The sequence below is a fragment of the Eutrigla gurnardus genome (assembly GCF_963514095.1).
Source record: "Eutrigla gurnardus genome assembly, chromosome: 11".
NCBI lineage: Eukaryota > Metazoa > Chordata > Actinopteri > Perciformes > Triglidae > Eutrigla > Eutrigla gurnardus.
The window spans coordinates 11,909,227-11,925,033 of NC_139925.1; the positions used below are offsets into that span (position 1 = coordinate 11,909,227).

Here is a 15,807-nt window from a genome sequence, read left to right on the forward strand (position 1 = left end):
CTGCTGCCCCATCTGGCGCTGTCTGTCAAGCTGCCATTACCTGTGTTCCATGTGCACGTACCATCTAGCTGCTGTGACCTCACCATCTGTGAAGCCCGCTCTCGTCAGCGCGTCGCCTGTGATGTTGCCACATGCTTTGACCACCCTGTTTGTCTGGTGTCAGTATCGTACAGTCCACCCCCCGTTGATGTCTGTGCGGTAGCAGTCGCGGATGTCGCCTGCTATAATAAAAGATATGTCGACGTGACAACTTATGGCATGACAGGAAGACACCGATACAACATTTTAGATCTCCTCAGTCTGATGAAATATGTACAATGTCAGGGATTCTATCGTAACTCGTTGACATACTTCACATCAATCTTTCATTCAAAATTCTACTGTACATGCGGTATCATCAGCAAAATGTACTTGAAGAATCAAAGCCCCTGTTGTATATAACTCCATTAAAATTGTATACATTGAGTATGAGTGCGTACCTTAAGTAGCATTCTACTGCTGAAGTGCAACTACTTTTGGTTGCTTTATGAATCAAATAGGTCATTTTTCCAGCAGTAGGCAACAAAGGGCTTTGGCCTTTTTTTAAAATAGATTTTCTGGTGAAATGTTTTATATTTTAAATATTTTACTGCTTTGGGCCTCAAACAGTAATTTAAATTAAACTATCTTCAATCCTCAGAAATATCAGTTTATCATGTAACATTTATCCTATAAAATGTACACCTGTCAAAAAAAATATGTGAAGTTAAAAGTACATCTGCCTCTGAAATTATGTTTTACTCTCCACCAGAGGTTTTCAAAGTGGGAGTGGGCCACCCTAGGGAGGCTCACTGAAAGGTAGTGGGAAAAAAAGAAAAGAAAAGAAAAAACATCCTAAATGTGTGTGATTTGGGTAAAGCGTTAGTTCAGAGATACAGCTGTTCTGTTGAATTTTCTGTAAAATAGTTAATATAATAATAATGTTATAATCTTGCTCCCATAGTCATCCAGCTTTGAGCCAAATAAGCAAGTAAAATAAGGGTGGTGAGGGGAATGCCTTTTTCTCAGGTTTGTCTGGCGGGGAGGCCCACAGTCTCCGGCTTTGAAAACCCCTGCTTCACACAAAACGCAATCATTTTCATAAGCTGCCACGAAGCACAATGTACTGAAAGTCAATTATTTAAATGTAGCACAGATGCTTCGGGTGTCTTAGGTGTTGATTTGCCTTTTTCTTGTTGCGTATACAGAGTGTAAGCTGTCCCGACCAGGCCCCCCTGCAACCATAGTGACCATTGACGAGGAGAGCCCCAACGGTACGTACCAAACGCTCGCCCACCAACACTCACTCACTATTGTTCGCTACACTTTCAATCCGTACTCCTGCATGGTAAACGCTTCTTCACTCAAGTGGCTGGAATTACACTGCTGGGATTGCATCAGTTACATTGGCAATGCAATTCATATTAATGCTGCTCTTGTGGTCGTACAGTCACTCAGCTGATCATCTCTCGGGGCAGGTTGGTTTCCGGGAGATGTTTTTGTCAGACACATTGTCATTTTGATTGTATTTTAAATTAAAGATAAATACATTCTAGTTTTTCTTGCTGTGTATATATTTGTTCTGCTCCCCCGGTGGCGTGCGTGTGTGTGTGTCTGATTGAGTGCATGCAGATGGTGGTTGGCATACAGATGTGACACAGTGCTCCAATAATGAGTTGTGTGTTCCCCCTTTATTGTGGTATACCTGTGCTACGGCAGTGCAGGAATCGCTGATGCATAGAGACACATTATGGCAAGCCCTTTTTAACATTTAATCAGTAGCGGTGGCCCACATACCCATGGTGTCATTTAGACGAGTGGCAATTCTAATTAAAGACATCTACAATTCATTTCCCACCCGTCAGAGTGGAATGAATCTTAAGAGTGGAAATGTTCATTGTAGATATCTGTGACCTTAATTAGGACGGGTCACTTTGACCACTGACTTCTATTCAAACTTCAACTACACATGTCTATGATTCAATTTTGATGTGTTTTTAATTCCAAGTCCACAATGTCCTTTTGATTAATTGCATTTCTAAGTAATGACAAAGCAATTCGTACAAGCGGCAATGTTCTTTGCATGTATCTACAATCATGAAACGTATTCTAGTTATCTCAAATTAAATTCTGACTAGTACAAATTAAATCTCATATTGCATTTATTAGATTTGAAACTAGTGACACTTATTTTTTTAAATATATCTACAATTCCTTTTATAACTCATCAGAATTTAATTCTAGATATCAAATAAGGATTTTTTTGCTTGTCTATTTTGTGCTTGTCTATCCAAAATGATTATGGTCATGTTTATATGCCTGCAATGATTGGCCCATTGAATTTGAATGATTATCTTCACCGACATATTCTGCAAATGTATGCCACTGGTGTTGCCAACAGAACATAATGCCTTTTCACAAATCATTAGCAACATTGAAATAGTCATGAGCTCGACATAGCCTATTTAAAAGTCAACCAGTTGCTTTGAGGTAAATCTTTAATGATATGATGCCCAGGGCTGTGGCAATAATTTATAAGATAATATTATGATGACGATTTTATCCTGTGGGTAATGGGGGCGGGACTAGATAAGCCTTGGCTTCTCCCGCTTTCCCTTTCGGCCATGTGTATTGTATTATTTGAACAAAGTGTGATGATGATGATTTAACTGACATGCCCGAAATAAATAAATAAATAAATAAATACCAGCAATATTGCAATACTGCAATGCTGCACTGGCAAGCCAACCACAGGGGATGGCAAATACCAACCACAACCACAATGTTCACCTATTTTCTTTTTTAAAATCTTCACAATATCTGATCTGCACATAATTCAAACAATCCTCAGTCTTCTAAGTTGTTGCACTCGGCACCAGTATTAGCTGCCCTGTTTCAATAAAGTTAGCCTGAAAAAAGGCACATTCAGGCTGGAATTGGACCGTGGTGTTATTTTGGGAGATGCAGTGACTCAAAACCAAGACGAGTACAAGAGCTACGAGTAAGGGAAAGTCTGCTAATAAGCTAGTGGTGAACCCCTCCCAGTATATTTCCCATCATGCCTGCCCAAAGCCTAATGCTGGACTGAGTTGTTCATTAAGATTCTGTTTGAGTTCCACAATGCAAAATTGTTTTGTCAGTGTTTGTGATGTGTTGGTGTCTTAATGTGTAATGTGTCAGTGTTTTGTATTGGTCATTTGTGTGCTGGGTTATAGTTTTGACCATTAGTGAAGTTGCTGTTAAAATTCATGATTCCAGCTGTATTTTGCCTCAAGGACATCTGCCAAAACCTCTGTGTTGTATAACATTATACCGGGTTGAGTGGCTTATGAGCATCCTGCTGGCCAAGCTATGTAATGATATATTCCCCAGAGTAGACCAGCAGCACTTACTGTATAAAATTATTCGGAAATTGGCATGTAGTATGTGCACATATCAGACAGGGTATGTGATAGTGGTATATCTGCAATAGGCTAATTAAACCGGTTTATCGATAAATCCGTCGCCATCGACAACTCAGCTGATTAAATGATAAAGTGGCGTTCCGTAGCAACTATTCCGCTCCTCTTTTTCTTACGTTTCTTTCTTTATCTTCTTAATAATAATGGATTGGATTTGTATGGTGCTTTTCTAGACACTTAAATCACTCTGACAGGGTTCCAGGTTCCATTCATTCACACACCAGTGGTGGTAAACTACGATAGTAGCCACAGCTGCCCTGGGGCAGACTGACGGATGCGTGGCTGCCATTCTGCGCCTACGGCCCCTCCGTCCACCACCTCAAATATACAGCAGTCATACACATTCATACGAGGCAAGCTGGGTGAAGTGTCTTGCCCAAGGACACAACAACCATGACACAGTGACAAGGGTGGGGATCTTCTTCTTCTGGTCTCTCCTTCAACCTGCATCAACTGCTCAGCTCTCTCTCTCTCTGTCTCCAGTTTTCTTTTCTTTTCCTCTCTCACCTTCCTCCTTGCTATGAGTGTTCATCTGCATTCTGTGCTGATCAGCGTGTGCCAACTGCTGCTTGGGGAGGAGCTATATGTTCAATGTGAGAATGAAAAATGTACACTCTTTAAATGGAGCAGGTGTGTGTTTGTCTCAGTTCTCCCTGCAGATATTAGTTCTGCAGGTTAATAGAGTTTAATGAGCAGCTTTGATTGAAGATGGAATCCAGAGCTTGTTTATACAATCAGGATACAACTCCACAGATGCTCCACTTCCCTGCAGTATGTGCTCTGGGCACTGCTTTGTGGTTGGTTCTGAAGGAGAAGTTGTGTGTGTGTGTGCATAGAATGCATACACCGTCTATGCGTATTTGTATCCCAAGAGTTGATTGGGTGGCTCTGTGTCAGTTGAGGCCACCATTCGTCAATGCAATAGCCTCCCGATTCGGACTGTCATGCTGTCTCACCTAGTCCTTCCTCTCTTTGTGTGCCGCTGTGATTTGGGGCTTTGATCGATTCCCGGGGGAATGTGTGAGATGGAGGTAGCCAAGCCTGCATCTGAAAGCCTCCCTCGCCCCACATGTGCCGATGCTCTGTGTGTGGGTGAGGGATTTGCGCTAATCTTCCTCATAAAGCACTCATTTACCTGGGATACAGCTCTCTTCTGGCTCCGCCGTCCTTTTATTTATCTTTCCGTGATGAAAACGGCCCAGGACCCGTCCTCCCCCATAATGGAATGTAAAACAGGCACCCAGCCGTTATTGAGCCAAGCAATTACCCTCCTATGTGTGTTTCTTTTCTTCTGTCACACAGAAAAAAAACATACAAATGACACGTAATGAGATCTTTTCTGAGCGGTTTGCCGTGATGGTCATCCATGTCAGCGAGAAGCAAACACACCTGTCTGCCTGGCTGTGTTTGACCAAGATCAGAAAACATAGACAAACGGATTTAAATGGATTTAAAATTCTGTTCTCCTTGGTTTCGTTAAAAGAGCAAATTCGACATCAGTCATGGGAGCCAAGAAAGTCCAGCATTCCCTGTGAAAGAGATGTGTTGCTCGGAAACATGATAACATTTACAACTGTCGTTGCTCATTCAGTTGTTCATTCATTCATTGTCTACGGTGGTATTATATACGACTCGGTTAAGACAATAGACCTCGGCTTAGACATTTTTTAAATCAGACGATTTTCTTGGTCCAAGTTTCCCTCTTTCCGCCCTTCAGCATGCTGTGTTTTATTCGTGGAGGTTTTCACTTTAAAGAAGCAGATAGTCACGAGGGGATGCAACCCAGTTGCTCAAATGAAGCGTAACATGTTTAATTTATCCAAGCTGCTGCTTCTGCAGAGCCACTGACAGGTGCCAGACATGACGCATAGATTCTAACTGGCTTGTTGCAGACTAGGGCTCGATTCGGAAGACAAAGCTGGTTTTCTATAGGCTCCTTTGCTTATTCAGCCATGAGCTAAATCCAAAAAGCAGTTAATCAGATTGAGGAGATTTCTATCTCATAGGATAGGGGTAGCTGGATATGGAGGAGAGAGGGAGGCAATATTTATTTTATTGACGCAGAGCTTCCTACAACAGCAGTTGGGAGACCAGTGTGTCCATAAATGAGTGTGCCGTCTCCCTGCTTTTATCTCGTCTCTGCAAATTCATGATTTGTATCTGTTGCCTGAAGTGTGTGAGGATCTGCTCAACCCTCTGCATATTGAGCAACAGCTTATAGCAATTCTGAAACGAGAGTCACTGAAGGGCTTTATTAAAAAGGAGTCGGTTTAGCATTCTTTTCTGTGGCCTATATCTGCCAAGGTAGACTCACTCAACATTCTGATAGATCATTGCATCTTAGGAAGGCTCCCATCTTGATTGATGAAGTCAAAGTGATGCAGTCATGACCCTAAACACTTCCCAAATTGAATGACCAGAACAGGTGTTTTGATGGGTTATCGAACCTACTCCTTCCTAGAGGAACAACTTTGGTTATTGTACTGTTTGCTTTGTAACAGTCACTTACTTAGAGAAGGAGTTGTTTTTCCCTTAGATGCCCTGGGGTATACAGTATATCGTTTTTCATCTAGTAGGCAATTAAACTGATTTAGGAAACTGTTTATTTTTTGCAAGTTTATGGCAAGCCATGCCAGTGTTCCAGATTTAACCTTTAGCCACTGCAATATGCACCTACAGTAGACTTACAGTAATTGCTGTGACAACATCCTTAAGTCTCTATAAGCCTCCCATTGCAGGCTACAGTCACCACCGGTCTTAAAGCCATTTCAAAAGAAAGGTGATAACAATTTCATGTTTGCACAGCAAGCTGTTAATATTATGGCATATTGAGTATTGATGTGATGTCTCCCTCCATATTAAAGGTGTGGAGATTATTTAACTCCAGTTAAGTAAGGTCCTAAACAATGATACGCTCTGTTTGAATTAGATAGTGACGGAGATGATAACTTGAGCGGCTCTCAAACACAAAGCCCTCCTTACCCTTCCATCACCTGATGCCCTTTCTCACTTGATGGAAAGTACACTCTTTTTGGAAACAAAATCTGCGTCTCCTCTCTGCCTCTGCATCTCTGAGTTTGCACTAAAGTCAACGCGCCAAGCTTGTCTGACAAAAAGTGATGTGACAACTGTGCAAGTGTCTGTACGGAGACGAACAAAGAGATCAACTTAAAACTTTAGCCTTTAGCTGTTTTCTCTGGTCTATTGTCGTCGCCTCGCTTTCAATGTCGTGTTTGTACATGCCGTTCAGACTGCGCTTCTGTTTATAGACCAAAGACAACTGGCCACAGAGCAGCCTAGATGCAGCATTCACAGATCTGATGGAGCAGAGAAAATGAGTGCGGCGGCTACTAAATACCACGCAGCTCTTGTAGAGATGGTGCAGGCTTTCCTCCTGAGCGAAACAGGTCTTCTGTCTCCTGGTTTACCTCCAGGATTAAAGAGCTCAAAGGGAGGTCTAGAAGGGGTTAAATGTGTTAGCAGGTTTAAACAATTAATGAGCTGAGCCAGTCTATGTGAGAGTTTTTCTCAGCCGCCATGAACTCATTAGGTCCTCTCCTTAAAGTTAATTCAATTCCTTACACTGTTTCTCTCCACCGAGCCTGTCATTAGTATGACTGTACTCTCTGTCGCTTCATTCCTTTACATTGACATGTTGTGTCGTTATTCTGTTTGGTGCCTGTCTATCAGGCACACTCCCCAGGAAATGTACATTTTAAAGTTAACTGAATCAATCTGGTGCACTTTTAGAGCTAAACTTGTTCACTATGTTATGCTCTTGTTCAAGCCGTGGTGGAGTGTAAGTGCATTTAGTAAGGGTGCACCAATACCACTTTTTTTAGACAGAGTACTAGTGCTTATATTTGAGTACCTGCCGATGCTGAGTACCTATGTGAGTACTTAATAACACCACCAACGATTACCTTAAAATTATGTTTTATTTTCATCAGATAATCCTCACTTTCTGACTGTAACACATTGAAAATACAACATGGTTCTGTTGATGACAATTAAACATTCAACTTTGTTTTTTACAAATGAGGTAAACACTTAAAAATAAAAAAAAAGCTGAGCAAAACCCAGAGGAGCGGCTTGTCAACGAGTTCTGTTGGTCCCCCTTAAAGGTCAGCCCACCATAACTGTGGCAGAGCTGAAGTTGTTGCTAACTTTGGGGCTGCACTGATTCAATCACGGCTACAACTTTACTGCTGCCTTTATACTCATCATCATCATCATCACCTCTCTCTCTCTCTCTCTCTCTCTCTCTCTCTCTCTCTCTCTCTCTCTCTCTCTCTGTCCCCCTCTCTCGACCGGACTCTTGCTAATGTCATGCCGGGCATGCAATACACTGGCAGACACCCTGACAGATTATGCCAGTCAGACACACAGCTCCAACCTCACAGCTAAACTAATTGATGTGTTGGAGACTTACTGGGAACTGGCTGTTATGCACATACACTGGAGCTGGCGATAAACGATGGATTTAACATGTTTGTGCATCAGGTTATTGTCGCAGCTGGGTGGCTTATTGGGCTCGACTGATGGGAGGTTAAGGTCACATTGCCATAGTGGTATCTGGTGCAAGTAGTTTTTACAAGTACATTGACACAATATCGAACCTGATACTGATACCCATATTGGTTCATTTAGGCTACTGAAGTACTGTGCTTAAGTACAATTTTGAAGTATTTGTACTTGAGTAGTAGTCCACTACATCCCAGAGGGAATACCTGGAAGTTAGTCCCAACACTCCAGTTAGGTGTTCGCCTTATTTTGATGAATCTCAAAACACCCTGAATTCCACTTACACACGATAGTAGTTGTCAGCAGGGGGGCAAATTGATGCTTTTAGTGGGGCCCTGCACAAATAGCAAGGGGATAATTTGTAACCTGTTTGCCAAGCGGGGTGAAAAAGTCTTGTTACTTGTACAAAAATGTACATGGCATATAGCCCCATCAGTTCATTAGGAAAATCCAGCTGCACCATATTTTATTACTTAAATATGGAAACGACAAATTCAACTTCTGCTTTTCAAATACAGGCTATCCTATGCGCTACTTTTAGGACATGGTTATTAATATCTGCCTAATAAATCATGAATACACTCAACAAAACAAACTCACAACGGCTGCAGGGCATTCATTGTGGTTGTCATAACAATTCTTGTTGAGTTCAGTTCCTACAGACCGTTATGTATGTTACATTGCAGACTCATTTTGTATATTGAAATTACTCCCGTCTGCTCATTATAAATGATATATGCACTTTACTGTTCTACTGCTGTACACTGGAAGCAATCTTTCTGAAATGGGAACAAAGTGATGAGGAGTTATGATCGCATCCTGCAATTTAGGCCCAGCCAAAAACCCATAACGCTATATTGTCAGTACAATGACAACATCCAGTTTAAAAATTGGTGTCAACACAGTCAAGGTAGAAACTGAAAGTCTGCTAGCTTGATAACTCTAGGCAGGTGAGCTAGCGTTAGCAACCTGGCTACATGGTAGGAACAAACAACGCCATTGAACCTGTTCTAGCCCCATCCATAAAACTTAACCCTCGACTCCCTGAAGAATCCGGGTTGCATCGATTCTCAGAGCTGCATGTTCTTTTGCTCACTTCAAAATAGTTTGCATTAAACAAAAAGTGCTTTATTATCCACCCACTCACCAAACCGAATGCACTGAATCAGATACTAGATACAAACAACTTCCATTTAAAACCAACAAAAACAAAAAAACATTAAAAAATAAGTTTGTTACTCTTGTAAGGTTTGGCTTTTGCCAATTCTTCCATAGTAATTGCAACTTAGCAACAGAGGAAACATCTAGGAAAATCTGTTCAAGTGGCCAATGTGTTTTGTGGAACTGTGAATCTGTTACTCTGTAAACAGAACATGCACTGCTGTTTTGTGTGCACCCGTATTCAAGCATTTGCAATGTGTGTGTGTATGTGTGTGTGTGTGTGTGTGTGTGTGTGTGTGTGTGTGTGTGTGTGTGTGTGTGTGTGTGTGTGTGTGTGTGTGTGTGTGTGTGTGTGTGTGTGTGTGTGTGTGTGTGTGTGTGTGTGTGTGTGTGTGTGTGTGTGGAGACTATATCATTCTCTGCAGATGTCTGATTAGGGTTTGAACGTGTTCTTATAGCTCTCTCTCTCTCTCTCTCTCTCTCTCTCTCTCTCTCTCTCTCTCTCTCTCTCTCTCTCTCTCTCTCTGTGTATGATTGCGAGGTCATCAATATATAATTAGAGCGTAGCTGAAAGGCGGGATTAGTGCACTGCACCTGCTCCTGGTGGATTAGAGAGTAAAACAGGGGCAGGGCACACAGTGAGGTTCAGTAACATTACATATACTCTGACTACCTCAGTACAACATCTTTATCTCTGAATGCTGCCATTATTTTTATGACTTTTTGGTAAATCCTGTCTGGTTTCCAAATGTTGAAGCTCTTTGTTAATCAGCTTTAGATTGGGTGGCAGCCTGTACTTTCCCATCTACTTGCCCCTAATGACACCACTAGTCATGTTAATGCGATTGTTTGTCTTTAGAAGTGGAGAGCATATTTGAATGTTTGATATGCAAATAAAGACAGCGATTATAGAATATTGGGGGGATAAATGGTCAGCATAATTCCTTCCTTGCGTTCCTGGTTGTAAATCACTTTGTGCTTATCCTGATTACGCTATAAAACAGGCCTTTCATGTGTTACGACGCACTGTAATATTATTTGCATAAACATACTTGGATTCACTGGTTTAAATATCAATGTAATATTCTCAGTCTCTCAGATGCAAATAAGCTCCGAGTCAAATTGCTTAATCTAATTTAATGTGTTTACTTCATGCATGATCAGAGGGAGAAAAAAAAGTTGAGTAAATGATCGGCTAAATTCAGCCAAATTGTTTGTTTTCTATCACCAGATTTTTTGGTTTTCTTTTAAAGCTGATGGAATGAAATGCTTTTTTTATGAGTGGGTCCTGGTGTTGGCGCACAACCCTCGCTGCATTATTCAATGGGTTTACCCTAGAATATCATGGGATTGTCAATGTAGATTAATAGTGTCATTGAAGAATCTATGTTTTCATTTATTTATCCATATCTCTCTAAGGGAATCCATGTGTACTCCAATGCTGCATCTCTCCCTACTGTAAGTACGTGGAGAGACTACAGAGCAGAATGGCAGTTGCTAGTTTTCCACACTGTTCTGTGGCACAGCAGAGATGATTGCAGTACATAAAAAATAACTTGTTGGCCTCTGCATGAGCAATGCACAAATAAGGTCTGCCCACTGTTAGTGCCTTTTGTATCTTTGTCCGGGTGTGTGCACATTTTGTCCCCCCACAAGCAGCACCGCAGTAAAATCTCCTGCACAAATATAATAAACAGGGGAAACGGTTTACAGATTATTTAAATAGTGAGATTTTTGAAACAGAAAATCAAGCTTTTTATGTTGCATCTCACTTGACATTCAGATAGTTCCCCCCGAAAGCTGTATTGATGGCATCATCAATAGAGAGATGCTGGAGCTGCTCCACTGAAACAATGATGCCAAGCTTGTGGACACCAGCATAATGCCCGGGGGCGATTTTAATGATGCTGGCATTTTCTGTCTCATAACCGTTAACATTGCGATAAAATTAAAGTTAATCAAAACCTCCTTGAGTCTTTGTAGTTTGCACACGGCTCATTGTCCACAGAAAGGCTCAAGGTTGTTGCTTTGTGATGGAAAATTGTCATCTAACTGATTGTATAGTATATTCTACATTAAACCACAGCTTGGGGAAATACAGAGGTTTGTACCGGTGGGCATTGGTGGGTTTTTGCATCTACGGTGTATTGAAGGAAGGAAATCAATAATTTCTCCATTGTAGGGAACCCACACACTGTATATATGTTTTTGTGTGTGCTTGCAAACATTTTTCAAGGCTTCTCCTTAAAAACAAGAAACGCCTCTAAACGCTGTCCATATTGTTGGATTTATGTGTTTTGTCAGCTGGTAATTTGCATCCGTCTGTTAATAAGATATGGAGCATTCACTAATTAATTTCCAGCATATTGTAATGAGATTGTGGATTAGTTTAATCCTCCCATTAGGCTGAACAGACATTAAAATGATTGGTCATTCATATTTCATGTTAGCATCTAATTTTCAAGCAATACAAATTAAACGTCCAACAATGGAAATGTAGTTGTAGAGAGTAAATCAAGATTTAAAATGGTGATGGTAAATGGATTACATTCATATTTTCCCTTTTCAGTCTCTGTTTGTGTTTGATTCACCAATTGACACACTGGGAGCAATTTGAGGTTATTCAAGGATTAAACCACTAACCTTGTTTTTACCCAACACGACACCTCCTGAGCTAAAGCTGCCTCCATTTGCCAATTGTTGCTCGGCAACAACACAACTACCTTGCCTACTTGACCTTAAGAGTTAATGTGGAGTGGCCGTAGTTTGCCTTTGCTCTCGGGGTCATCGGCTGTTTGGTCCGCTTTCTAAACTGAAATATCTCAACAACCATTGGATGGATTGCTGTGGCATTTTTAACGAGCATTTATTGTCCCAAGAGGATGGACCTTAATGGGAATTCACAGACTTTTCATCTAGCAGTACACATGCAGGTGAAAGTTTTTCCTTATACAGTGAAATATCTTAACATCTACAAGATGGATTTACAACCAGTCTATCAGTGGTTCCTACTGGCCCCCGGCTGTTTTTGGATGGTGTGATTGGCTATTGGAAACAAGTTTCCTCCCGACACTATTTTGCTGCCACACCACAGCGGCTTCCGAAGACCAAGACCATTTTTATTGGTTGAAAGAAATACAAACGAGCCAGAATGCTTTTTTCCCTGATCCAGGAGATGTGATATACTGTAGCCAGACCCTTCTACTTTGGAGAAGGGGTTGGCGAAGCGAGACTAGTCTGGCCTAGACAATAATTATAGTTAAAAATCAGGCAAATGAAATATAAGTCAAAGACGAGTGAAATTGCGAGGTGGGCTAATGCTTATGATTTCTTTACATGCTCACAAGAAACCGGTCTGTTGGAAGAAATCAGGTTAAGGCAGCAAATTGGAGTTTACATGCACTGGAGTAACCTGGTTAGTTTAAAACCCATGTAGGGGCAGTAATGAGATTTTTCCCCCATGGTGCTTTGCCACATTTTTGAATGAAGGCTGCAATACTTAAAGTGCAGCTGTGATACTGTATGTGACACCTCAGCTCAAGGATTTCAGAGCATTTGGAGTCACACCACAGTGGGAGGTTACACTTTGTAGTATGAGAGCAGTTTTTTTTTTTCTTAACACAAAACATGACTAATGGCCAAGAAACCATGAATCTGGCTGTGCATACCAGGTTTCTCTAAATACCGTACCCCAAATAAATGAACCATGTTTCTCAGTCACATTTTAATGATTTTATTCTATTGCAAATGTTTGTGTAAATGAATGCAGCTTTATTTTTAATGAGTGTGCACTGATTTGAGTCTGTCTGTTTAACAGGGACTGGGTGGGACTTAAAGATAATCAGAATGTTTTTGCTCACTCTAGGTTTGCAGCAACTGCAACATATTCAGTCATGTGAAGAAGAGAACCCTATCCTTAGTTTCTAAGTGTTTTATAATTATTTTATTTTCTTCAGAAAAAAATGTTGGTTGTATGCCCTGTAACAGTTCGGGGTGTATGAGTGAATATTCATCACTCACTCCCAAAGTAAGAAACAGGTGAAGTGAAATAAATGGGGTTGCCCCATTGCTGATGTCATTCCAAAGTACAGTTGCATAGAGAAATGCTTAGAAACGATGGCAGTCACTGGATGGGAGTCAGTTCCGATACTCCGAAGATCTTTCAAGGTAACGTTCTAGGAATGCACAAAGTCAGTCTCCTATTCATTATCAATGAAGCAGCTCCAGGTTGTACATCAGAACGACATCACAGATGAAAAAGCATGGATCCTGAAATATGAGCTTCGGACAGATCACATTTATTTGTGCTTCAGATACCAACTGAGCCTTTTACAGACACTGGTTTTATTCAATGCCCCGCTTTTCTGTTTTTCCCACTGAGGGAAGCAGCCTCCTATCTACTTCTTCTAATCGAGGACATATGCTAATACTTAACATCCGAAAGTCCTAAAATGTGACATCACGTACTGAAGGTGCAGACAGATTTTTAGGAGGGGTACAAGGCAGCAGTTTGCATTTTGAATATGCAAAAGCCATTCCATATTGTAGCATTACAGTTTTGCAGAGTTTACGGATCATTCCACCAAAAAAGTCCCAATATTAAATGCCAACTCGAGGCTTAGATGTGACCATTCTTCTGCTGGAACAATGCTTCGCAGCAATCTATATGCACCAGCTGCTGGCCAAACAGCCTACTACACATTTCAGTCCAACCAGCTACTTTGTTATATTGACTGTGAATAGTATTGATTAACACATTACGGTTGCTATGAGTGTACTTAACATTTTACAACCGCTAGCCTCCGCTTCTAAACAATGGGATCATGATGGGGAAGTGTGCATATCTGTCTGTATCAGTCCGGCCCCCACATGCTCTACAGCATATGAATGTGTGTGTGCAGGCTCAGCTCCGAGTTTTTGTTCCTACTGACTAGAGGGCAGAGAGTGGTCTGCAATGTTTGACAAATATTAGCAGAATAATTGATGACAAAATGCATTAAGAATTGTTTTGATCGCACAGACACTTAGACTCATTAGACGGGCTACTTACGAAAACACAGCTGGCGGTTTTGCAGTAAGCCTTAAAAAGTCGACTGCAGGCGTTGGCACGCAAAGTTTAGTGGTGCTATGAAAAGCATAAATAAAGATAATTCATTTATCTGTTCATTCATTGATACACCTTACAGTGAAGTTATCAATTCATGTGTTTGCTAGGTTTCAAATGATTTCAACTTAATCATGTGGATTGTAATATCAATCCCAGTCATGACTGAATATTTGATCAAGTTACTGTTTCTTGAAATTAACAATATGTCCTGACAAAGACATTAAAATGTATTACCTGTTTTTGATTAAGCCACTACCATTACCTTTTTAAAAAAAAATATGAATCTCCTTCCTTGTTACTTGATCTAGGATTTTGGCAACACTGGATTGCCTTCCTGTTTGTATAAGTATATGTCTATATACTGAAGAGCAGCTTTCCTGATTCCAGTGTTCAGCTGGAAGAGAAATAATCACTTTCAGCAGACAAAGCCACGGCAGCCTCACCATCTATTTTACTTCTGTCTATTTAGAAACAGTGCTGATGGCTTAATGTACTTTCCATCCTCAACATTATGTCTGTGTTGTCCTTCTTTCCTTTCAACACACAGCCTCCTGCCACAAAGCGACCGTGTTAACCCCTTGGAAAGACTATGAAGTCAGTTGTTTCTTATGTAAATAACATCCCGCCATCCTAAACGGACTGTTTTTCTTCTGTTCTGGATTTACAAGGATGAAAATATACATCATTTAACATATTGGCCTATTGATGCATACTATATGTGACATTTACCCGTATGACTGGCTGCCCAGACCACCACATTATAATATCGCCTACAGAACAAAAAACACAAAATATTATTATGAATTCATGCAAGTTACACTGTCAAAACGAATTAGCTGGACCAGTTTTTCCTTGGGTCACATTCAAAAGGAATAGTATTATTTTTTTTGTTTTGTTTTTTGACTAATGTTTTTATTGTCTTTTTTCAGTTAGGAATAGTATTGTTACTGAAATCATCCTGACTATGTGGGTCAGACTGAATTAAATAATAATGCATCATATTGTTAGCGCATTAGCTATTTTGATTGCAGGCATCTGCTACCACACAGCAAGAGATCTATTTTGATTTTTATGAAATTCGTGCCTGATGACTTAAACATCATAATCTTTAAATAGAAATTATTGGTTCATTGGCAGGTGTGTGCAATTGTTTTGCAGTGATCGATGAGGTCATTGGTTCATGTTGAACTTGCTGGTGGATACCAGGCATGAAGGAGGCCATCAAGTTGAGGGACAACCCACAGGTGTGGGAGGAGATCGGGAAGAGTACGGAAAAGGAAATTTCAGTTTCAACCTTTAGATGACTCAGAAAGGGAAAGCAGGACTTTACTCAGGCTGTGTTCAGCCAGGTGGGAGAACTGCAGACCTGGATATTGTCGAGTGGTGGAAAGAGCACATCGAGGAGTTCCTGACCCCGATCAAAATGTCCTCCATGGAGGAGGCAGAGTTTAAAGACTCGGGGAGATGGTTAGGGACCTCTGCCCTATCCCTGGCAGAGGTCACCGTGCTTCTTAAACAGCCTCTTGGTTTAAAGGC

The 15,807-nt window shown here is 40.9% G+C and overlaps 1 protein-coding gene across 1 annotated transcript in view; it reads left to right on the forward strand.

Annotated features, from left to right (window-relative positions):
- Nucleotides 1-15,807, forward strand: part of LOC311021239 (protocadherin-15-like) — a 180,109-nt gene that overhangs the window by 67,206 nt on the left and 97,096 nt on the right. Inside the window, exon 5 of the mRNA XM_084021693.1 lies at nucleotides 1,227-1,292. Coding sequence (XP_083877819.1) covers nucleotides 1,227-1,292 — 66 coding nt within the window. The remainder of the gene's footprint in view (nucleotides 1-1,226; nucleotides 1,293-15,807) is intronic.